The sequence below is a fragment of the Coturnix japonica genome, chromosome 3 (genome assembly GCF_054131305.1).
Source record: "Coturnix japonica strain WE chromosome 3, WE-NBRP24, whole genome shotgun sequence".
NCBI classification, from domain to species: Eukaryota; Metazoa; Chordata; class Aves; order Galliformes; family Phasianidae; genus Coturnix; species Coturnix japonica.
In genome coordinates, this window is record NC_140665.1 from 63,350,390 (window position 1) to 63,373,502 (window position 23,113).

General features: G+C 44.7%; 3 protein-coding genes across 15 annotated transcripts in view; all 3 read left to right on the top strand.

The window, feature by feature from the left end:
- The window catches only part of SLC22A16 (solute carrier family 22 member 16), a 31,624-nt gene extending 26,606 nt beyond the window's left edge, over nt 1–5,018 (top strand). For all 6 annotated transcript variants that reach the window (XM_085541834.1, XM_015858761.3, XM_085541836.1 and 3 more), the window contains one exon: nt 618–5,018. In XM_085541834.1, coding sequence (XP_085397960.1) covers nt 618–830 — 213 coding nt within the window. In that variant the 3' untranslated portion in view covers nt 831–5,018. The remainder of the gene's footprint in view (nt 1–617) is intronic.
- Nucleotides 5,019–6,534: 1,516 nt separating this feature from the next.
- Nucleotides 6,535–13,183, top strand: DDO (D-aspartate oxidase). Of its 7 annotated transcripts, none has more exons than XM_085541840.1 (6): nt 6,539–7,263; nt 7,777–8,010; nt 9,057–9,350; nt 9,491–9,599; nt 10,227–10,403; nt 11,791–13,183. In XM_085541840.1, the coding sequence occupies exons 3-6, from the start codon at nt 9,074–9,076 to the stop codon at nt 12,356–12,358; spliced, it is 1,131 nt and encodes a 376-aa protein (XP_085397966.1). In that variant the 5' UTR covers nt 6,539–7,263; nt 7,777–8,010; nt 9,057–9,073; the 3' UTR covers nt 12,359–13,183. The 7 variants fall into 7 exon arrangements, with proteins under 7 accessions (XP_085397968.1, XP_085397966.1, XP_085397965.1 ...); XM_085541839.1 differs by having other exon boundaries at nt 6,542–7,263; nt 7,780–8,010; XM_085541841.1 differs by having other exon boundaries at nt 6,543–7,263; nt 9,145–9,350.
- An 8,700-nt stretch (nt 13,184–21,883) lies between these two features.
- Nucleotides 21,884–23,113, top strand: part of METTL24 (methyltransferase like 24) — a 38,519-nt gene continuing 37,289 nt past the window's right edge. The window contains exon 1 of one of the 2 annotated variants that reach the window (XR_014944859.1): nt 21,884–22,228. Coding sequence is in view for 1 of the 2 variants with exons in the window: in XM_015858723.3 (XP_015714209.2) it covers nt 21,968–22,228 (261 nt within the window). In the remaining variant the exon portion in view is untranslated. The remainder of the gene's footprint in view (nt 22,229–23,113) is intronic. The other variant, XM_015858723.3, reaches the window with a different exon arrangement.

Here is a 23,113-nt window from a genome sequence, read left to right on the forward strand (position 1 = left end):
GGAAAAGCAGCAGAGTGCATTTGCATGAAAACAGCTCTGTTCAAGGTCACAGTGGAGAACTCCAGTTTTAAAGCTTCTTTCTGACTTGAGGAGAAAGTCTCACTTAGATGCAGATGGTAGTGGGCCAATTCTTGTCTCCAGCTCTGTGTGAGGAACAAAGGTGTTGTAGTTCTAAGCGTCCCTTCTCACTCTTGTAGGGCAAGTATTAAACAAACAGGACAAACCTGAGAATCAGCACAGGGCCAGATAAAGATAATACAGTATCAAAGAACACAGTCGTGAAATGGAAAAACACTGAGGCCAGGCATGATGTACTGTGCAGAAGCATTTAAATCAAGAGAGATTTGGATTATTTATAACCTAACATTGGAAGAATGTCAAGGTTTTAATGCCTGTTCTGTACTTCAAAGGAGGAAAGTGGAAACTGTTCACACTGAGCAAAGCACAGAAATAAAGGGAAAGAAGAGATGCTCATGGAGCTTGTGTGGTCCTCTGCATCTATCCAGCATGATCTTGATCCTTGAATTTTATTTCAAGTGTACTATGAAGGCAGCATACTCTCTTTGCATACCTTGAAAATCATTTTTACCCTTACAGCTGCTTTTTATTTCTTCTAGTTGCTTGTTGGAATCATGGCTCTTCTGAGTGGAATATTAACATTAATGCTTCCGGAGACACTTGGAAAACCTTTGACTAATACTTTGGAGGAAGCTACGGAAATGGGAAGAAAGAAGGAAAACTGCTCAGGAAAGACTCCTCCGGCAAACAGTGGTGCAGCATTAGAAAAGATAGAGATGTTTGGTCAAGAAGCAGTCCGCACTGAGAAATAAAGCAAGAGCAAAATGGCTGCTCCCAGTTTTAGCAATTATATAATTTATAGGTCATTTTATTCACGAGAAGACTGTTCTATAATATCTGTGCCTTTTAATTTGTAACACAACTTGCCTTTTTGACAGAGCAATTGTATGTAACCTTTTCAACTTGACTGGGGTACTGCAGAAAATTGGATGAGATTTCTAGATCCCTTCTCAAGCTTATTTTGCCTTTAGAAAACCTGTCTGACTCGCTGTGACGAGTTGGAGTGATTACTTTAATTTTGTAACCTACCTGATTACATATGTATAAAAAAGTGCCAATTCTTACTGAGGGTTTTCTGTGGTTAGACTTGTAAACCCACCACAATGTGCCTTGTCTTTTGCAGCTGTCAGTTACAGACATGAGAATTCAATATGTATTAAAGTCAAACTCACCATTATAATTCAAGAGAGAAGCCTTAACGTTTCATCAGGTCATACTAATAATTACTTAAACTACTATTTTTTTATTTTTTTTTTTTCAAAACTGCTTCCAGAAAAGCTGTCATTTCTAACAAAAGGATTGTGTGGAATGGCTTCTGACTGAACAAATAATATTAATTTTGCAAAATGTGCAAATAGTTTGTGTACTATTCATTCTGTTGAACAGTAAATGTATTTTTATTAGTAGCTTAGGGGAAAAAAAAAAAAAGCTCACTGGATCTGCTGCTGTCTTAGTAAGCACTTTTTTAGAGAAAACTGCCTTATGTCTTTGAAAGTCTTTTTCATTCCAGACCATTATTTCAGTGCACCCCTTCTCACTTGGTTCAGCTCAGATTAAGTCTCAGATTTGCCTAATGCTTCAGAGCAACACCAGCAGCTTTGCCAAACACTTCCATGGAGGCTGAGCCCTTTCTTGTCCTCAGAGGAACAAAACAAGTGGTACATGGGCCTTATTCAGGCTCTCTGCAGCGGTGGTCTTAGTTATTAAAGAAAGATTTGTAGGCATGGTATCTACACACCAATTGTATCAGACTCCATAGACTCATGTGGGCTCTGTAGCTCCATTTTTTCCTTACATGTGATATCTAGAGGACAGTGAGTTACCAGCTATTCTGGTATTTTTAGTCAAAGTCTTTATCAGTGTCTTTTAGATCTTGCGTGAGCACCATCAATACTCATTTATTGGTGCAGTGAGTGTGCCTTATGACTGTAGACCATAGAAAACTCATAGATAGGAAAACATAATTCTAGCTGCTCGTTTGTGGCCTTCTGTCCCAGCTCTCTTTTGTTGCATTCTACCTCCAGTCCCAGAGGTTTCTTCCTTGCCTGTGAGTCTGTATCCTTTTAGCCACCCTTTTTTGAGTAGGCTGGCATGGGAAGCTTCTGCACATCTTTTGCCTGGGTTGTGTGAACCCTGCCACCCATAGTGTGAAATCACAGTTCTTTTCACCTGAGGCACCTACTCGCAGGCTGACACAACCTCATCAAAACAAGTCTTTCCATGTTCACTTCTTTGATATGTATCCCAAAACCAGACATCTAAATTATTGTAGATAAATATTCAATACACTGTATAGTTTATTTGTCATATTTTTTTCTGTTATATCTGCATGTTTTAGTGAATTCTGAAAACAGAGTAATTGTTTATATCCCTCTATGAAATATTCTTTCTTCCTCACTGCACTATCCTAGAGTGCCAAGTAGCACTTTGGTTCTAGACATAGGATTTAGTCATGTCTTATGTGACAACTAATGTGCTTTGAAGGCAAGCAAAAATCAGTAAGTTTAAGTTTAGGGTGCTTCTGTGCAGTAATTAAAGAGGTCTTTGTTCTCCCTTCAGTTATGTGGGTGTCCCAGTATTTGCAGAGAAAATTTCTGAAGAAAACTGCATGGCTTACTATAGCTTCTATCAAGATATAATTTGTTCAGCAAAAGTATGTGCTTTCAACCTTACCCATGTGAGTAATCCCATCATCATTCAGAGGAGCACTTGAATACATATTTTGATGACTAAAGATAGGATTACTCATATGCTGTGGCTTTCTGTTTTGCTCAGGAACAGACCCAGTATTCTTCCACTGCTTTCAGATCCCCCTGTCCCAGTTTCCAGAGCAGAACAGCTGCCCTTATCTGCAGGATCTGTTGCCAAATGCCGAGTGCCCCACCTTAACCATACTAAGGAAGAAAACAGCACGCAACAGTTCTATTGGGCAGTTAAACTGATTCAGTCTGACTTTACAGCCACTCTCCCCTTCACAGAGGTCTGAATAATTGGGTTTTTTTGGGGTTCTTTCACATGATACTCTCTCTTTTTTCATATATATTCCTGTCTTAAATACTTACGCTTTCTTTACATGGGACAGTACAGTATGTTTTAGCGAGGTACTGAAGAACAATTTTAAATTAAATTTTTTGCTTTCTTATCTGCAGAATAACTGACGTGGACATTACTCCACTTTAAACAGTAAATGCATGTTATGTTTTCCATAGACTTGAGGGATTCAGGACCAGGTCATCTAATTGATATATGTAAGGTAGGGGAAATAAGAAAGAAAGAAAAGACTTAAATGCACGATGATAGTGAGCAACCCTTGCAGGCTACAGTTTTAACCTGTATTCTGAAACACAATGTTAATTGATCAGCAGGCACACCTTTGGGGATTTTGTGCATAAGTAGCTCTGAGGATGCTCTGGGGTTTCCTTTTGTATAGTAACACACTTCCTTTTAGCTGAGGAAGTAAATTACTGTAAAAGAAAAGGAAATAGCATTTCTGAATTTCTGTTTGTAGAATTTCTGTTTGTTTGCTTTCTCATGTGGAGAAAAATACGTTTAGCAATAATTCTACATTATAAATGTAGCGCAGATGGGATGAGTCGATTTCTTTCTCTTCAATATTCATAGATTATCTAAATCTTCTTGAAAGAGAGGACTGAGTTCGAGAACAAGAGCTTCTAAGTTCCTCTGGGGCACATTTTCCTCTCATTGCTAATAAAGACAATTCCTTTTCATAGTTCTTAACTGAGCCCTTCAGTTCTTTTAAGTTTATATTTGTCATATCCATCTTAATGTAAATTTCTCGTGCTGAGCAATGGCTCTGGAGATACGTGATGGCTTTGTGAGGTATTGGATTAGAATTCTTATGTCTTAATTGTGTGCTTTTCACAATGATAATTTCTTCTGTCCTACAATTGATGCAGTATTTTATTGAACAGTCACACAGTTGGTTAGGGACGTGCCTTCTTGGTTCACTGAAGAAATTTTCAGTAGTTCAAAGATAACTAAAGAAGATCAGTAAGTAAATGTGTTTGATATTTTCAATCTGTATTTTCAAACAGATGTGAAGAGATGCATTTTCTACTTTCATAGCTCACTTCAGTTTATGAAAGTTTCTGTCACTTGGAAGACATTGTAGACAAAAATATCTCTGTGTCAAATGCTTTGGGTTGTGCCCTGAGTGAGTGAGGGAGAGAATCCCACCTTCAGGATTCCGGCAGAGGAGTTCCGTATGGGCAGCTTTGTGGAAACAGAAGATGTTGTGACACCTCAGCTCTGGGTGAAAAGGGGGGTGGTGGGCTCACTGGCATTCTCCTGTGTCTTTCACAGTTTATTTTTACCAGCTCCTTACGTGCAGTCACTTAGGAAGCCTCTGTAGCATGGAGCTCAGGAACATGCAAGTTCTTTGTGTGTGCCTTTCACAAGAGCTCGCAAAATGCAAAGGTCATTTGAACTGTGGGGGCATGGTGCCAGAAAGGCATTTGTGACTGCTAAAAGGAGAGTGTGGATCCATCTTGTACCCTTGTCTAGGTATCTGAAAGATGCTCGTCTGAATCCCACAACAGAATTTCAGGGAACAAATGAAACTCCAAGATTAAAATGGTGAGTAAAGACAAAAGAACAAGTTTATCCAGTCAAAATAAAAACCACAACAAAACAAACCCCACTGACTCAGTGACTTCAGTCAAACCATTTCTGCACTGCTCTCATCTCTCAGGAAGAAAAGTTAGAGCACAGCTGTGTATTGGCAACCTAACCATTTTGTATGTGATTATGAGCCAGGTGCATTTTGGAAACATGGAGGAAGTACGTGTTCTTGGGAAAGAGTTTATTTAGCCAGAATATTTGGCTGTAATAAATATATGTGAATAATGATTTTTTAACATGCATGTAGCTGCAGATAATAAATACAAGAATAAAGCTAATCACATTATTTAATCCCTACACCTTCATGTAATGTAATGAACTTCTAACACTCAGCAGCTGCGTTTGGTGCACACTTCTTGCAGGAGCTGGGCTGCTGCTCTGGCATTTCCTGTAGATCCCTCCTGCAGCAAAATGCATGATATCTCTTTCCTGTTTTCATATGCAGATGTAAACTGGTATTTGTATAACAACTCATTATGTGGTTACCTGTTTTGCATTTCGGTTGCAGGAAGGATATGATTCTTTTCTGCCAATATTTGTATAAGTTGCCTGGAGCATTAGTCTCTAGGACAAACTTAGTAGTGACAAAAATAGCTGTGGATATTGAAAATTGGGTAGGAATTGATCAAAAAGGAGAGTAGATGAGTATGGGGATGACAAAATACAACTCATATCCATTTGGTGTTGTGTGAACGTGAGAACTAAGTGTAAATTCTTGCAGGAATTGAAGTGCACAGACAGCATAAGGAAAATGAGAATTGCAGCTGTCTATAGCCCTATTCTTTTTTATTTATCCTTTAGTCCTTCTCAGGAACCTACTTATTTTCCACTTCTCTTAACTCTCAAATTAGTGCAAGCTGTGCCATGCATACTTTGTTAATCTTGTTTATTCTGATCAAGTTACACCCTATGCTTGGCTTCATCATTCATGTCTTTAATGGCTTTATATGTCCTTGATAGGTAGTTTAGGTTCTTCCCTGAAGGTAACTGGAGAGAGTAGTTTTGTTAAGAGAAATGTTAGGCAGGAGATGATGAAAAACAAAGAATTCAATGAAAGCCTGTTAAAATGCTATATTTTTGCTAATGGCAAGAAATCTGAATCATCTCTGATACTGTTATTGAGAGCACCAAGTTCAGTGAAGCTGAGAAAAATCAAACCTAGAAAGCTGACACCTCGAATGGGAAAGTATTGCTTTCTTAAGCTGTCTGACAAATTAATATGACTGCAAAGAGATCTGGACACAAAAACAGCTCTTCCAAAGAAATGACTAGCCTAGGTTTATGAACAATCAGAAGTAATGGCGAATTGCTTCCCCATTTAGTGACAGATAAACTCCTCTCCTCCTGCATTCCTGTCTGACATAGGCTTGGATAGCTCTCAAGTGCTTGTTGCGGGGAAGAAAGGACCCAGCCATGAGCCTGGATGATGGCCCTCTAGTTACTCATATTGCCTTCTAATGTTTCACTTGGGAGAAAGATGACTTGCTCTGGATGGAAAAAAAGAGCACCACAGGGCAGTTCTTACAAAGGTTCTCTCCGTGGTTTCATTGCCAGTGATGAGAAAGAAAAGCAGTTTTCACTGAGGTAGTTGTGAATGTAGCAAAAGAACTGAAGATAAATAAACATTCTCTGATGAGTATTTTCAACAAGGCTTTTAGATACGGAAATCAGTATTGCCAGTACCTTTCTGATATTAAGAGATTTCTTCCCTGTCTTATACAATTCTCTGTTCTTCTCAGAACTTTGAGAGAAAATCAAGCTGTGCTATCGTTCTGGCAAAATTATTCCTTGTTCTTTTTATCACTGAAGGAAAAAGGTCAGTGATCGTGTGTGTGCACTAGATCATGTCTTTACTTGCATGGTTTCAGAGCAGCTCCACAGGGAGGTGAGGCAGGTGCTGTGCATAGTCTGTGCTATGTTTGCTCTCCTGCTGTGCTCCCAGGCCCCTTGGGGGCTTCCTGCTCTGTGCTGAAGCTGTAGGGAAAAGGCTGCTGCCAGGAGGATTCATGGCAAATGCTGCTCTAGGAGGATGGAGGGGAACTGCACTGCTGACCCTCTGAGTTCAGGCTGATAGTTGTCAGCTGAAATGCCACAGCAACACCATGTGCCCTGCAGTACGACACCCTGCTGTACAATGTTATCAGGACCCTGGGGATCCTGCAGGCAGGTGTGCTTCTGGCTAAGTTGTGTTTTCCTGATGACAGTGCAAATGCTTGCAGGCTTGGCTGGCTGGCTTGTTCTTATTGACCATGCTGACTGAGGTGCCATGTGTGTTATCACCACTCTGACTGCCTGCTGGAATCTTACAGTGAGCTCGGGGCAACTTCAGAAACATCCAGTGTGCAGCTAATTGCTAGTAAGGGAGGTAAAGTGGCATCGAGGAGCCTGGGAGCCTCCTATCTGTGCAGCAAGCCAAGTTCTGGCAGCCGGAGAGTGGGGCTCAGCTGTGCCTGGGCTCAGAGCCAGTGCTGGGCCGGACACACAGCCTGCGGCAGCAGTGGGGCTGGGGCAGCTCTCAGGGCCCACTCAGCCTCTCTTCTCCAGGTACTTCCTCTCCCTCTCCCTCTCTTGCTGTTTTGGTTTGTTTTTTGTTAGCTGAAATGGTGCTCAGTGGGGAGGGGAGGGAGGCAGCAGCCTGCTCAGGCAGCAGCAGGGCCACAGGGCTGCACTGCAGGCCTCAGGGGCTCTCAGAGGTGGGACTGCACTTGGGTATGTCAGGAGATGGGTGAAACAGAATCTGCCTGTGCTGCAGGGAAACAAAACCGACGGCTTTCCTCTGGTCTGGCCATTTGTTCTGGCCACAGAGGAGTAGGAGGGTGGCAGGGGCACTGTGTCTGCTGGCTGGCCATGCTGGGTAAAAATAGCCTGTCCTCATGAGCCCTCCCAGGTGCATGAAGGCAGGAGTGCGAGTAATCCGTCTGCTCATTGCATCAGCAGCTTTGCTGGGGCCAGGCTGTGCTTGCTGCTGGGACTAGAGTGGCCTTTAGCCTCTGCTTTGCACTCAGTTGTTTTTTGGCACATTAGCACATTAAGGCCTGATGTGCTCCTGTCTCACAGCAGTCAGTGCTGGAACAACAGCGTGACAACTGTCCATCGTGGCTGGGCTCCTGTGGGCTCCAGCAGCACCGGCAGCTCCTTCCTGCTCACACTCCTGACAGATTTTGCAGTGCTGGGATCAGCCGACATCAAACCAGCTCGCCTGAGGAAATCCCATCTGAACCAGGGAGGTTTGCAGTGAAATCCAAACCGCTACTGAGCTGCAGTTCCCTTTTCTTCCCCAGCTGCAGAGAGGTCAGTTGGGAAATTCAATCCCCATCTTAGTCCTGGCCTTAGGGTGCTGGAAGGGCTGAGGGGTGTGGCTTGTGTTTAGAGCAGAATTTCTTCAGACTGGGTTTATGGTGACAACAAAGTGGGTTGTTAGTGCAGGTTCAGGGTTCACCTTTACTCCTGAGCTGTGTTCTCTTTCCTTGCTGTGTGGGCATTTTTGTGGTTGCCTTGTGAAAGAAGTTGTAATAATTGACAGGAAAAGAGTTAAGCATCATCCCAGAACAGGAGGGGAGGTTGCAACAACCCTGGGCTGTGGTGCAGAAAGAATGCAATGATAAGCAGCAGTGCTTATCCCCCCCTCCCTTATCACACAGCAGGGACGTGGCTTAATGGGCATGATGGTGAATGGTGATAAGTTGGCAGTTGGACTAGATGATTTTAGTGGTCTTTTCCAACCTTCATGATTCTACAATTCTATGACATCAAACTTCATGTAGTTCTGCTGGGAAAGTGAGCAGCTATGAAGTGTTGTGAGAAAGGACCTTGTAAATATATGTAAACTCACACAGTTGGTCTTATCCAGACTATTATCAAATATGTCAAAGGCCAAGGAATAAAAGCTTAGTAATAATGTACTGCATTCATTAAAGATAAATCTGAAGGATTTATCATGTCTACCTCTGTCCAGTATGCTCTGGGCTTATTTATTCCCTGGCTTTAGGGAGTTTGCAGATGCCGATGTCCAAACAATACTGTTCCTTTTTGGTGGCTGAGGGGCCAGTTTTCCCAGAACTCCAAGGGGCACTAATGTACTCCTGACCCCACAGGAAGATTGATGGATACCTCACTCCCTGGGAGTCACTGAAAAAGCCTTACCACAGATTATTACACCAGTGCCCTATGCACCAACTTCTCTCTTGCTCTGTGCTGTGGATGAGGCAGGAACTGTCTGAGTTGGGACATTTCTCAAACATGGGTTGTCGTGCTGGGGTATTGTGATGCTCACCCTCACCTTTGTGCAGTGGCAAGTCTTCATTTAGCTGCCAGAGGTTATGTTGTGTCCTGTGCAGGTGTTTAAGAGGTGAGGATGCTGTCCGGCAGGATGCTGTGCACGCTGCAGCTGGGACGTTACCTATATACCATCTCAAATGCCCATAGGTGCCTGTCTCCACCAGTCCCCACCCCACAGATGGCAGCTCCCAGGGTGGCAGTGGTGGGCGCAGGGCTCATTGGACTGTCCACAGCGTTACGTATTGCTGAGGTGAACCCGAACTGCTGCTCCATCACCCTCCTTTCAGAGCAATTCAGCCCCAACACGACGAGCGACGTGGCAGCTGGCATGCTCATCCCTCACACCTACCCAGGTGCGTGTGAGCTGGTGTGCCAGCATTTTGAGAAAAGTACCTTTTCTTTCACTCCCACCTGTCCTGTCTTCTTGCTGCCGCCTTTATACTTCTCCTATTTGTGTTTTCACCCTCGTGTGTTTGATTGTATTTGAGTGCAGACACACCAATCCACGTGCAGAAGCAGTGGTTCAAAGAGACCTTCACCTACCTTTTTGCTATCTGCAACTCAGCCGAGGCGTCAGAAGCTGGCATTCACCTGGTCTCTGGGTAAGAGCAGCCAAAGGGCAGCATTTGGCAGACATCTACTGTGTGCTGCAGCAGGTAGAGGTTTTTCTTTCTGAAGCTCAGGTTCATGCCTCTCATAGGGTAGCTGTCATGACCATATTCCCAAGAAGCTTCACTGCAGCTGCTCCAATAGGATATATTTTCAAGCAGAGTTCATGCATTGGTATGCATAGAGAAACCATGTGATACTAGCCTGCCACAAACTATTTTTTATAATGGATATTTTATGTGCTATCACTAGCTGGTTGCTTGCAGCAGAGGTGATCACAGGAGGGGTGGGACTGCAGGATGCTCTGGCTTCAGCAAGTTGGTGTAGGAGTGCAATGGGTGTAATCATAGTATTTTCTTCAGTTCTTGGCATCTGACAATTTTTAATCTGGACACTGAGCCTCTCTCTGGTTGATCTGCCCCAGGGTATAACACTCAGATCATCTACCTGTGTGCCAGGGCATGTGCTGTAGTAGCAAGCAGAAGTGACTGCCCTTTGCAGAGCTGTGTAGTTCAAATAGGAACAGGCTACTGAATCCTTGGGTTTGTGCTAAGTTTGCAGCAATGGGGCATAGCACTAGCAGCTATGTTTTGCAGCTTATTTTGCTTGTGTTCTTTCAGCTGGCAGATCTTTAAAAACCCTTCTGAAGCTGAGGTGCCCTTCTGGTCTGACGTTGTCCTGGGGTTCCGACCAATGTCCACAGCAGAAATGCAGAAGTTCCCACAGCACAGCCATGGCCAGGCCTTTACAACACTGAAGTGTGACTGCCCCTGCTACCTGCTGTGGCTGGAGAAAAGGTTGGTTTGGGGTAGGATGGGTGTGCAGAAAAAAAACCCAGGTGGGGAGGCTGGCGGGAGCTCAGTATGCATGGATGAAATTGGAGAAGGGAAAATGCAGCAAGCTGGTGTGTACATTTAGCCCATGTAAGTACTCCTAAAATGAGCAAATGATAGTATCCTCTTGAGAGAAAGTGATAGGCTGCAGGCTGATCTCAGGTTAAGTGAAGAGACATGTACCCATGCTGTGGTACAAATTGCCAGCTGAGCTGATGTCTTGCATGCCTTTCATCTCACTGCAACATGGGACAATACTTCACATTCCATCAGCCAGCCTGGGAGGGAGTGCTGCAGAGCTGTGGGAGCTCTGTGCTGCCTGCTCTGTGCATACACTGTCATGTTCCATTGCTAACCAAGTTGGAGGTTGCTGCTGAAGTGCAAGCAAGTTGTTAAACTCATTTAGTATCTGCCACATGGTATCTGGTCTTACCTTAATCCCTAGCACAGATTCAACAAAGAATGTAGTCTAATGAGATGATTAAGCTTTTTTTCTTTCTCTTCTCCCTGGTGATGAGAAACAAGGACATAATAAACATGTAACTAATTCTCAAAACCCTGGTGATGTGAACAGTGTTTATAGACTCTTTTCTTGGCAAGCTACAAGGAAGGATTTGCGCTTACCTTGCTGGTCCAGCATTGGACTTCATGATTTTATCCCTGCCCATTTTCCCTAATTCAGGAGTTTCAGCAGCTTTTTATTGGTATATTTCTTATAGTGCGATGGCAGCATCCCAGTGACAAAGCTGAAGTTAGGGTAGTATGGTTAGGTTGCAGTTGGACTTGATGATCTTTAAGATCTTTTCCAACCTGAGCAATTCTATGATTCTTATGAGTTTTCCTAGCACTTTGCTGAGACAGGGCAGCTGCACCAGACCTCCTCAGATCCCACAGCATCCCCCTTGCACCCATGCCCCCTAGTGTCAGGGAATAGACGTGGAATATTGAAAATGTAATAATGATGACACTAGCATAAGTGGTTGGTGATAAACCTGATGTTTTCAGCTTGACTGAGGTGTTAAAGCTTGGGATTCCTACAGGTGTGAGTTTCTGAGGCCACGAGGATCTGTCTACCTATGGTCATATGCCAGACCATTCCATGTAACACTGTACCTTTTCCAGCCCAGCCAAGTTAAAAAGTATCTTTGATCAAGCTGAATCAGCCAGATCACAAACAGATGCCCCATGGTGCTTTCTTTACTTTTTGTCCCTTCTGCTGTCCCACTTTGGTTTTGATCTGTATGTTAAAGACAATCTCATATACTTAAAGTGCCTAATAATTACATGTGGGTCTAAGTGGGTTCCTTTCTGTCTCAATTCTGAGTTTTTTTGTTTGTTTGCTTGTTTACAGGTTGAAAGCAAATGGTGTCCAGATACACACCAGAAAAGTCACAGACTTATGGGAGCTGCACAACAAGTATGACATTGTTGTCAACTGCACGGGCATCGGAGCCCGCCAGCTTGTGGGGGATGAGCAGCTGTTCCCCGTCAGGGGACAAGTGCTCAAGGTTCATGCTCCTTGGGTGAAAAACTTCATCCGGGATGGGGATGGCTTAACTTACATCTACCCGGGGATAGACAGTGTAACTCTTGGGGGAACCAGGGAAAAGGAGAACTGGTGTCTCTCCTCTGACCCTGGCACTACCAAAGACATCTTTGACAGATGTTGCTCCCTTGAGCCCTCGCTGCAACGAGCTCAGGATATCAGGGTGAAGGTGGGCCTGAGGCCATCCAGATCAGCTGTGAGACTGCAGAAAGAGGTTCTGAGCCAAGGAGGAGCAAAGCTGCTGGTGGTCCACAATTATGGGCATGGGGCAGGCGGCTTTTCAGTGCACAGAGGCACAGCCGAGGCGGCCGCTCACCTGGTGGGAGAATGCATTGCTGCTCTGCAGGGTTCCTCATCCAGGGCCAAGCTTTGAATCCCTGATCCTCCTTTTTAATTTTTATGACAGACTAATACAACATTTCCTTGTAGAACCTTTGGACTTTTATTTCATTGCTGGAGAGAAGGAAGTTAAAACAATTTGTGCCATTGCAGGCACTTGGTGGTATCTCACCTGGCTTCCCGCAGCCACCTTGGAAAGGTACAGTGGGTCCATCCCATCATTAGCTCAGCTCTCCTTCTCTTCCATCTGGTATCATTTCTGCCCTGGTGATTTCTTCTAGCTTTGTGCCTGGGAGGATACAAGATACATAACTATCCTTCACATAGCAAAAATCACTGCTTCATTATAATACAAATAATATAAATTAAGCATTTATTCATCTACATCTAAAGCATATTTGATGTACTAGATTCAGTAAAAACTAATTCTCTGCTGTTGTATTAGATCTACTCTAGTACTGTCCTTACTCTGCCACCTTGCTAACAAACTTTACAGTTTGTTCTTCAAAGCACAAAGTTTGTAACTTCAGCACTCACAGCTTTTCTTGCAACAAGTGATGTAAACAAACCAGCCACAAACCAAGAAATATCTTAGCACCAACTGTAGTTGCGTAAGGGAGAAACAAGCCATGTAAGTCTAGATAAACACTGGAAAGAGACATTTGAGCTTGCTGTCAAAGTACAAGATTAATATCTGACTGTTAGTGATTAAACTGCTCATTAGACTGGAAATGGCTTATTTAAGTGTTAGCATCCACTTTTGACTTGTTCTTTGTCCTCGAGATTACAAACCTAACCAAAATTCTTCAAGAAATAACATGTTTAAATTTGATAAATAAAGTTCTAATAATAGAGCAAAGGTCATCTATGTGGTGTTTTCTTTCATAGACAAGGGGTTTTCTCTCATTCAAAGAGGCCTGGTGGAGCCAAGAAGGGCCCTTGTGTAACCACCACATTCATAAGCGCCTGCCAACTTCTGCTACTGGCACAGAGAATGAGGACAGTTATCCTTCGCAAGGGACAGCTGTCGAAAAGGGAATCATCTAAATTAAACTGCAGGTCAGTTAGTGCTTGGGACCAACCTAAGGCAGCCCTGCCTTCAGCCATTTTGCTGCCTTCTTCTCAGCTCTGGCTGCCAATTTTATGCTTCCTCCCCCAATAATTTGTCTTTTTGAAAGGGCAGAGCTGCTGCTTTTGGCAGCAGTGTTGATACTGTGCTTGTCAAAGCACAGCTTTGTCCTCAGATAACACAGAACAAAGAAATGCAGGGCTGAAACCCGTGAGAATGGGTTATTTTTTCCTATTCTTGATTTTAATCTTAAAAAAATAACAAAGTTCGGCTTAAGCTTGAGCTACAAAAACTAATAATACTCATACCATGAATACATAGCACCACATTTTGAACTTCTGTAATTCCTAGCGTCATGTGATGACATGGGTTTTGTAAAGGGAGTTATTTCACCCAGTTCACGTGCCATTGCACTGCCTGGCTCATTAGGTGGTTTTGCAGCTCCTTGCACTTTACTACCTTGTATAAGACGGTCTTGTCAGCAATCTGAGCCACTCCATCACTTATCAGTATGCCGATTACTACAGGCCCTGCTTTCCCTGTAGGATGCTATTGGTGACTTTCCCCCTGTGTGAAAATGGCTCTCTGTCCTGTGTCCAGGAGCTAACTCACAAGAGGATCTTCCCTCCTAGCTCATGCTAGATCAGCCTCTAGCAAGTCCTTGGTGGCAGTTTATGAAGATTTCCCAGAACACAAGCAGATTGTCTTGACTAGGAATGTCCTTGTCTGCAGCCTCACTGATCTGTTCAAGGCTGTAAAGTGATGGTGAAGCTTTGTTGCTCCTCACTGCAATGTTCTTCTGATTCTTCCTTTCATCCACACAGGCCTCAGAACTGTTCTATTACTGTGGTTTTTATCACTTGCTTTCTATGAGTATCAAACTTACTGCATTTCTCCAAGTCCCTCACAGCACTTAAAGGCAACCAGTGTCACATGCCATTGTCTTTTCTTTGGCTGTTTTAAGTAAAAGGTTATACACCATCCCTTAACAGCACAGTGATCTCTCATTAGTGTTCCCTCCCCCCCTACCCTCAGCAAATAACATCTGCTTCCCATGAATTTGTTACTATCTGTTTCAGCTGTTTAGTCTAAGACCTCATCTAATGTCTCTTCAATCTAAGGCAGATGCTCTGCATTATCCCCTTAACAAATGGTTCTGCGGTTTCACTAAGCTTTTTTGTGCTGAGTGCAGATACAGTAATCTATTTAGCTGTTCTCTTAGGGTTTGCGTTTCCCCAGACCCCTTTAATACTCTGACCACATGCTAGCTGCATACCTGGTCACCAGCAGCCCCTCTGGTGCAGCCCCTGCCACTAATAAGTGAGAGAAAGCTTTTGGTCCATTAGCAAACTATTTCTTCAAAACACTTTTTAGTCTCCCTGTCTGTTTCTGTTTTTAACCTGACAGATTTCATGTTCTTTTCCATTTCCTCATCTAAACAGTTTTTATTTTGGTTTTTCCCACTTAATTTTTAACAGGGTATTACAATAAGCCAGTAGTTAGTTGTATTTCTTCTGGAAAGTTTCCAGTGTTTCTGTTGGGTCAATATTCATATAAAAACCAAGCATTTTAGTCTCATATCTTATTTTTTAGTCTTGAGGCAAACAGAATCACACATGCATCCAGCCCAATTGCTTCAATTTCTGTGCCTTTTTAAAAGAAGCTTTATTTGGGTTGGGTTGTACCTTGCCATTTCCTGCTTAATTGTGGTTATAAAGATGTTAAAATGGCACCTGCAAGGTGCCATCAACCTCTGCTCCTGTCTGTTCACTCACTTTCTTCCACTCTGTAGTTTGAAACCCTTTTTGTCTTACTCTTTCTCACAGAGGCTTTCTTCCCTGCTAAGGTCTTACCACATACAAGGCTGACCATCTGAAGTTCATTGGGATGAGTTCTTCTCTGCTTGTTTAGTCCTTGGGGTCAGTCTCTGGTGACATCTCATCAGTCACCCCTGAGCATCTGCTCCTCAGCCAAGGTCCTTGCCAGAAGCAGAAGCAAAGATGTGGCCTGTGTGAACCCTTCAGCTCCAGCTGAGGATGAGCTGTCATCCCAGTGATTTGCAAAACTCCATTTTGATGCTAAGTCTGTGCTGTTGAATCAGCTCTATCATATTCATCTGGAAATGCCATGTTAAAGAAACACCCACACCTGAGAATATGTGGTAATAGAAGAAGGTCATTAAGCCTCCTGGACTTTCCATGGTGATGAAGAGATGTGAAACTTAGCTGTCACCTGTGGAAAAGCATGAATATCTTTCCTTACTCACATCAGCCCCAGGGCTCACTCAATGTGTGGTATAATGTCTCCGGCCTTTTCCTCATAACATCTTCCCCTCCGAGGGAAAGATTCTTTCTTCATCTACCTGAAATTCCTGGGAGTGATAATTAGGTTTCAGCCTGGCTCCAGGAGCCATCCTTGTGCTGCTCCCAAGCCCCCAGTTGTCCACACATAAGCTAAATGGACCATACTTGAGTATTGCCTTCCTACCCACACTTTCTAATTGACATTGAGTATCACTTCTGGCAGATGGCAACCAATCTGCCATGCTCATGATGAACTTCAAAGATGTAATTATGGCATAGGGAAGGAATAATTCTATTTTGAGACATTTTTTTAAATCAATCCTTATGATGGCAGACAGCAGATGGGCTGTGTGATGGATTTCAGAAACTGAGCATGAAATAATAGTTTTCTGCAAGAGGGAGTTCTGTTGGTTTTCTTTGCAAAAACAAAGCCATAAAGACGTGGTGTCTTGATAAAGGCTTCTGCCTACATTGGAAACAAATTTGCCATTGGTGTGCATCATTCATTCTAATTCTTTCTTAAGTCGAATACAGCTGGAAATACACTTCGATGTGACACATTCAATATTATTTGGACTAAATGTAGTAATTAAAAGGAAAATCCTGGCCTTGAGCGAGATTCATATTGTTTTCACAGCCGTTGTAAATAGCGAATGCTGCACAGTGGTTTATTCCGTCCTGCTCTATTCCCTCTTTTCCACCAGAGGGTGATGTTGGATCGAGCAGTTCGTGAGACGAAACCACTTGCTTCACAATGACTGAATAGTGTTGAACTCAGATAGTGGAAGTAGTGATGGCCTGAAGAACCTGTTTACTGTGGAGCATAATAATCAATTCTGTATCTTACAGAAGAGCTTAAAATGCTTTCCTCACCACGCAGTGCAGGACTGGCTCCAAGGGGACTGGGCCTCTCCTCCCTGTGTGGCCTGCAGCCTGACGAGTGGAGCAGTGGGACAACTAGTCTCCTTGAGCATGCAAAGAGTGGTGTTTGGGTTTCTTGTGCACAAGAAAAAGAGCTGTACCTCTGAAATGAATAATCTGGATAAGAAAAAAAAAAAAGTAATTCCGACTTTGAGGTGTGATGTGAATGAAAAAGCCCCTCTTGACTTTTGAAGGAAAGGGTCTTAAGCATCTGAGGTCTAGGAAGTGACAGAGAGCTGGGATACCTTGCAGCACAGAGCTCTCAGTCACTCTACCTCCTCTTTCTCATCAGTGCTGCAATGGGCCAAGCTTTGGGAACATGCTGGAAGCCTCAGGCTCCCAGGAGCAATCCATTTCTTCACAGAGGTGAGGTGCTGGGGAGATGCACTGATGATTGTTTCTGAGAATCCCCCTAAGGCCCTTTATATCTCTTGGCTGTGAGTGTGCCTGCAAAACATCAGAATTCCAGCAATAATCACAGAAAAAAACCCTGCTATTGAGATTTGCAGTGGGGTAATTGCCTCAAACAGAAGGATAAATACCATTTTTTTCTGGCATTTAATGGGCCTCTTAAGTGAATGGCAATAAACTCTATGTGAACAGATGTTTTCCCTCTTTTTTTCGTTCCCTTGCAACTCATACATAATTATGCACTAAAATGTTCTTGTCTGGCTTCCTGAGAGCAATCTTACTGCAGTTCGTCATAGTGCTATAAGGCTGGGCAGTCCAGTGCAAGGACTGAGCAAGAAGCCCTTGGTTTCACGGGAGGCAACAGGCAAAAAGTGAAACACGGGAAGCTCTCTATGAGCACCAGGCAGCACTGCTGTGCTGTGCAGGTGACAGCACTGGTACAGGCTGCCCAGAGGCTGTGGGGTCTTCTCCTTGGGGATCTTCAGGAGCTGCCTGGATGTGGGCCTGGGCACCTTGCAGTGAGTGTCCCTGCTTAGGCAGATATGGGATCTGATGGACCCAGAGGTTTCTTTCCACCTCAGCCGTACTCTGATGCTGTAGGAAAATTTGTCTCTCCAGCTGCTGTACTGCAGGTTTCAGTGCTGGTTTTGTTCCTGCTTGCTGCGATGCCCTGGGCTGCAGCCAGGAGGTTTCTACCTATTAACCCAGTGTGGCTTGGGGTAGCTAGTCTTCCTCAGCCTTGTGGGGCAGGTAGGTGCCCTGTTAAATGTTTCTCCCTGTGCAGTGCCAGCTGGATCACCCTTCAGAGGTACTAAATCTTCATAAACTTACCTCATCCTTCCCGGCATCCCTTCAAAGCACCTGGCTGACCTCTGCTTTCCATGTCCATGGATGCATATTTTTAAGCTGGCCTGCTGCTGCTCATGGACATTTTTGCATGCCTCCTCTCTGCAGAACCTCACTGCTTTTTACCCAACATATCCATCAGAGATGCTGCCAGCCTCTCCCAGCTTCTATTTTATCCTATTGCCTTTAATGAGGCATGAATGGTAGCAACACATGCCAGCGTATCAAACAACATCGCCAGACAGAAAAAGCACACAGCGCATCAGTCATGGCTCTTAATTTGTTTGTGGAACTGCTGCCTGGCTCTCTGCTGCTGAGCAGCCCCAGGGCTGCAGTCCTACTTTCCCTGGGTGTGCATATGGGAGTCCCTTCACCATCAGGCTGTGATGTCCAGCACTGTCACCAGTGTATAACATATACTGTCACCCAGTATAAACACTCTGGCATTTGCACATAGTGTAAGCCCATTAAAAACATGCCATAAATTCTTATATAGCTTCTCAAAGCCATAATTTCTACTCTGGCTCTGTTGTGTTGCAGAATTCTGACCATTATGGATTAATCCGTATTCCAAATTACATTTTTTTTTTAATGAGAGATATTCATCCTCAAGCTCAGAAGTGCAAAAACGCCTGTAAAATGGATTGTATTGAAATAAATAAGTGAACAAATAAAAGGAGAGAGAAAGCTGCACCCAGAGTATCACCACAGTAATCCTTACAGCATACTGTAATATAATGTTTGTAATAGGAATTTGGGGTAATTTTTAAGCAAAGCCGGACATCTGATTGGCATTGCAGTATGGATACAGGGGGAATGCAGACAAGCTAATACCACAGAAATATTTCTGCAATAGCATGTGAACTGCATATGAGATATGCCAATGTGATTCCGCTGAGCTGAAATGTCTTTAAAAGAAAACAGCAATACCTGCTTTCAGTGTGTAGACTGGCGTCTGTTTGATGAGACTGTCAGACTTTGCTGCTGCTGCTGCAAAGCAGTTTTGCTCTCTCCGAATGATTACATGATTTAGTAACGGGCAGAAGGTAAAATCCCTGTTGTTCCTTTCTGGGAGTGAAATACCGATTGCTGGAGGCAATGGCCTCATTATGGATAGTACAAGGTGGAGACTTGAGTAAACAAAGGTAAAGGCTGGGGACAGCAGAGCTGCAGGAGATCTCTGAAGAGCCTCTCGGTTGCCTTCAGCATGAACATGGGCACACACACAGGTACTGATACCTGCAGGCAGGGATGCCCCAGAGCGTTACTCAGAGGTAAGCCTTGATCTCAAATCCCCTTTTTGAACCATTAGTTATCAAATATCCCTTTCATCATGTTTGAAATTCATGGCCATGTTGTTTGGCTCTCTGTTGTGAAGGAGGAGGAAGTGCTTCTGCCTGTGTCCCTGGCACAGAAATGCTTTTGCTGAGCTGTAAGTGGGATTCAGAGCACAGGGCTCTAAGTAGAGCTCCTGCAAAGGTCTGTCATCTTGTGCATGGATGACTACAACCAGCATTTCCAGCACAATCCAGGAGCGTAGGAGGGAGAAGAAGAAAAAAGGGCATCCTTCATTCCGTCCTGCAGATTTTGGCAATGGCTCATACCAAATGATGTTGTTAAGCCAAGCAGAAAACAGCATTTTTATACATTCACTCACTTGATAGGAGGAACGTTTTATTTCCATTAGCAGCCCTTGGAGAACCCAGTGAATTCCCAGTGGTGTTTTTCCTGCCTGAAGTTTAGCTCTGCCTGGAGATTTGGGAACACAGACATCATGCCAAGCCAGAAAGCGGAGATGCAGGCTATGAGGCTGGGTGGGGGCAGAAGGTGGATGGCAGAAAGCACAAGGTTTAAGCTGAGAACGGCCATAAGGGAGATCAGCATTTAAGGACTGCTGCAGGGGAGCTGGCAAGGGAAAGCTGAAGGAATTTGTTTTCATCTTGCCTTTCTGGTGTTGTTCACAAGTCCACAGCCCTGGGGCCTCTTTGCTTTTCAGGTTTTCTCATCCCCAGCACAAAATAAACCCTTTGGAACCAGAAGAGCCTCACCTGGACTCGTTTGGATGAGCCCAATCAAAAAGATGCTGATGCTGACAGTGGTAGTCAGCCCAACGAGTACTTGCTTCACAAGGACCTTTAAGACTCTTTGGACTATTATGTGATCTGTTTGTTGTGTATGTAATGGAGAACTCACCAGCGTCAGCAGAGGTTCTGCTACACAACAATATCCCAGACAAGATCTAAGTTCTGAGCAAAAGACAGGATTGCAGCAATTAACTCCCACTACTGCTAAACTTCTCCCTTCCAGAAGTTTACTGCTCTGTTGCTAGGACAATTTGTAAGTTCCAGAGGAATGTTATATATTTAAAGACTTCTGATTAAACGAATTGAGCTGTAGAAATTTGTACTACGTAGACAGAAAGTAAACAGAGCAGGGCTTGTGTTAGATTCCAGTTATAGATCATAGAATCATAGAATACTTTAGGTTGGAAGGGACCTCAAAGATCATCTAGTTTTAACTTATGGGCAGGGTCACTAACTACTAAATTAGGGACTAGATTAGATCGCCCAGTGCCCTCCAACCTGGCCTTGAACAACCTCTCTGGGCAGACTTCTGCCACTCTCTCAATGAAAATTTACCTCCTAACATCCAATCAAAATCTCCCCTCTTTAAAACCATTTCCCCTTGTCCTATCACTATTCATGTAAATAAAGGCATAACGCTCCCTGCTTTCAGTAGGTATTTCACGCTCAAAGCTAACATTTCTCTTACTCCTTGCAATATATTCTCTGTTGGATCCAGCACAATGTATTTTCCCTTAAGACTATCCATCTTGTTGGGGGACAACAGGGAGGAGAGGCCTTTTGCTGCCTGTCCCCAGAAGTGTGCATTTTGCAGAAGCACTGGAACTTTGCTTGGCTCTGTTTCCCGACAACCATCACAGAAGGGTTGAGATCATTCCCCCAGTCAGACTGGAGCTGAGAACATTATGCTGGAATTTTAATTTCCTTCTCTTCTTAACAGGAATTGCTCACAGTCAGGTGCCTTTGCAGCTGATTCCTGGGGGAAGAAATTAGTTCATAACTCACTTGTCAAAACTGAGAGGATGCAGAGAGGTGCAAGTGATGAAGGTACCACCTTAATTCCCACTGATACTTGTGCTAGCCCAGATAAGGCTTCTTGTTGTTCCCAATATTTCCTCAGATCCTTCTCTATCATTGCTCCCTTTTACACTGTCTCCAGAATCCCCATTTTGTTCTTGACTGACTTGCATTTAAAAGAGATGGGGGAGAGCAAGAAGAAATTCAATGGCTGGTTAAAATATAAAAACAAGAATAAAACATCAAGTAACGTTCACAGAATGTTCTTTATCAGGGTGGCTTTCAGCAGCATCCTCCCAGAGCACATAAACCAGCATTGTGGGAGGGGGATCATAGAACTGTAGAATCACCAAGGTTGGAAAAGAACTCCAGGACCATTTAGTCCAACCATCCACATCCCACCAATATTTCTCCACTAAATCATGGCCTGTTAGTACATCTACAGGTGTGTTGAACACCCCCAGGGCAGCCCATTCCAGTGCCTGACCACTCTTTTTCTCCTGATATCCAACCTGAAACTCCCTTGAGACTTGTGCAAGGCCAGCACTGCAGTCCGAGCTCGGTGGTGACGAGGGGCTAGATGTAGGGATGGAGCTTTCTGCCCACAGCAGAACAGCATCCAAACCTTTGTTGCTAGATACAGAAAAGCCTCTTGTCTTCTGCTCAGATTTATTTATTAGAACACACCCTCTTCAAGCTTTCCCCAGTTTCTCAAGGTTTAAACTTTGACAGAGTTTTAAAGTGAGTCCGGGCTCTTCCCACTCTTCGAGCCTTGCTCTTCACGCTTCTGCCCTTAAGACCTGCCCCACAGCCTTTCCGCCCTCCACCCCCTCTCCCGGCCCCACCGCCGCCCCTTCCCCCGACGAGCTTCGGTGCGCGGGGGGCAGCGCGGCCCCTCCCCGGCCAGCCCCGCTCGGGGCGGGGTTTCCCTACTTTTCAGGCCGGCCGCGGGCCCGACCCGCCGGCGGTATGAGCCCTGCGGCGGGGCAGCGATGCCCAAGGAGCGGCCGCTGTGGCGGGGGGCGGCCTTCCGTCTTTGCGTGCTGTCGGCCGCGCTGCTGCTGTGCCTGCAGCTGGCCGTGCGGCGCTCCTGGTGCCCGGAGGAGAGGCCCCGGCTGCCCGCCGTGCCGGCGTCGGGCCGGGCGGTCCCTCAGCCCCGCGACGCGGCGGTGGTGCCGGGGCGGCGGCGGGTGACCTACGTGAGGAGCGGGCGGCGGGGCGGCCGGCCCGGCTGCTGTCCTCCGGGCAGGAAGGTAGGGTAGGGCTGGAACGGGCGGGGGGACCACGGGCAGCCCCAGCTCGCAGGTGCCCCGCTTGGTTTCTGGCAGGAACGAGAGGGTTGGGATCTTTGTGGGGTGTTCTTGGCAGCCTTGCTGCTTCAGGGCTGGTGCTTTGTGGGAAGCTGGTACTGCCCTGTGGGAATCGCACTGCTTATCCCTTGGGTTAGATGGTCTTTGTGGTCTTTTCCACCCTTAAATGTTGTTGCTTCTATAAGGACTACTGGCCTTGCAGTGTGCTTTGATGTTGGCACCTGGGTCTTGCAGTATCAATTCTTCTGATTTTTGAGGCTGAGTTACTTGGTGTTTCCCCAACATCCAGATTTTGAGTGATTGTAACTCCAGGGAAGCTGTGGTGCCCCCTCCCTGGATGCACTTAAGGCCAAGTTAGATGGGCCCTGGGCAGCTGAGGCTGGGACTGGGTGGGCTTTGAGGTCCCTTCTAACCTGAGCCGTTCTGTGATTCTAATGATGGAATAATTTCAGCATTTGTATGAAAACCAATTGTGACCATGTGAATTCAGGTCGTTTTTTGAAAGCATGCACTAAGCATAGCATTGAACACAGGAGACCTAAGTAAAGCATACACTAAACCAACATTACTGTTTTCTTGAGGAAATCCTAAGTTGGGAACCAGCAATATGAGAGTGCTCACCATGTGGCTGTTTGCATCAGCATCCTTCCAGCCATGCAGAAAGACACCTGGCTAGGACACAGAGATTTGGGCTGGGGAAGAGGGGCGGAACCCCAAGAGCAAGGGCCAGCCAACTCAGCTGTGCCAGGGTGACATTGCATTTCACCACAGTTTTTAGATGTTTTTCTGTCTGTTTGCAAAGCACCGTCAGTTCATTTCTGAAGTCTA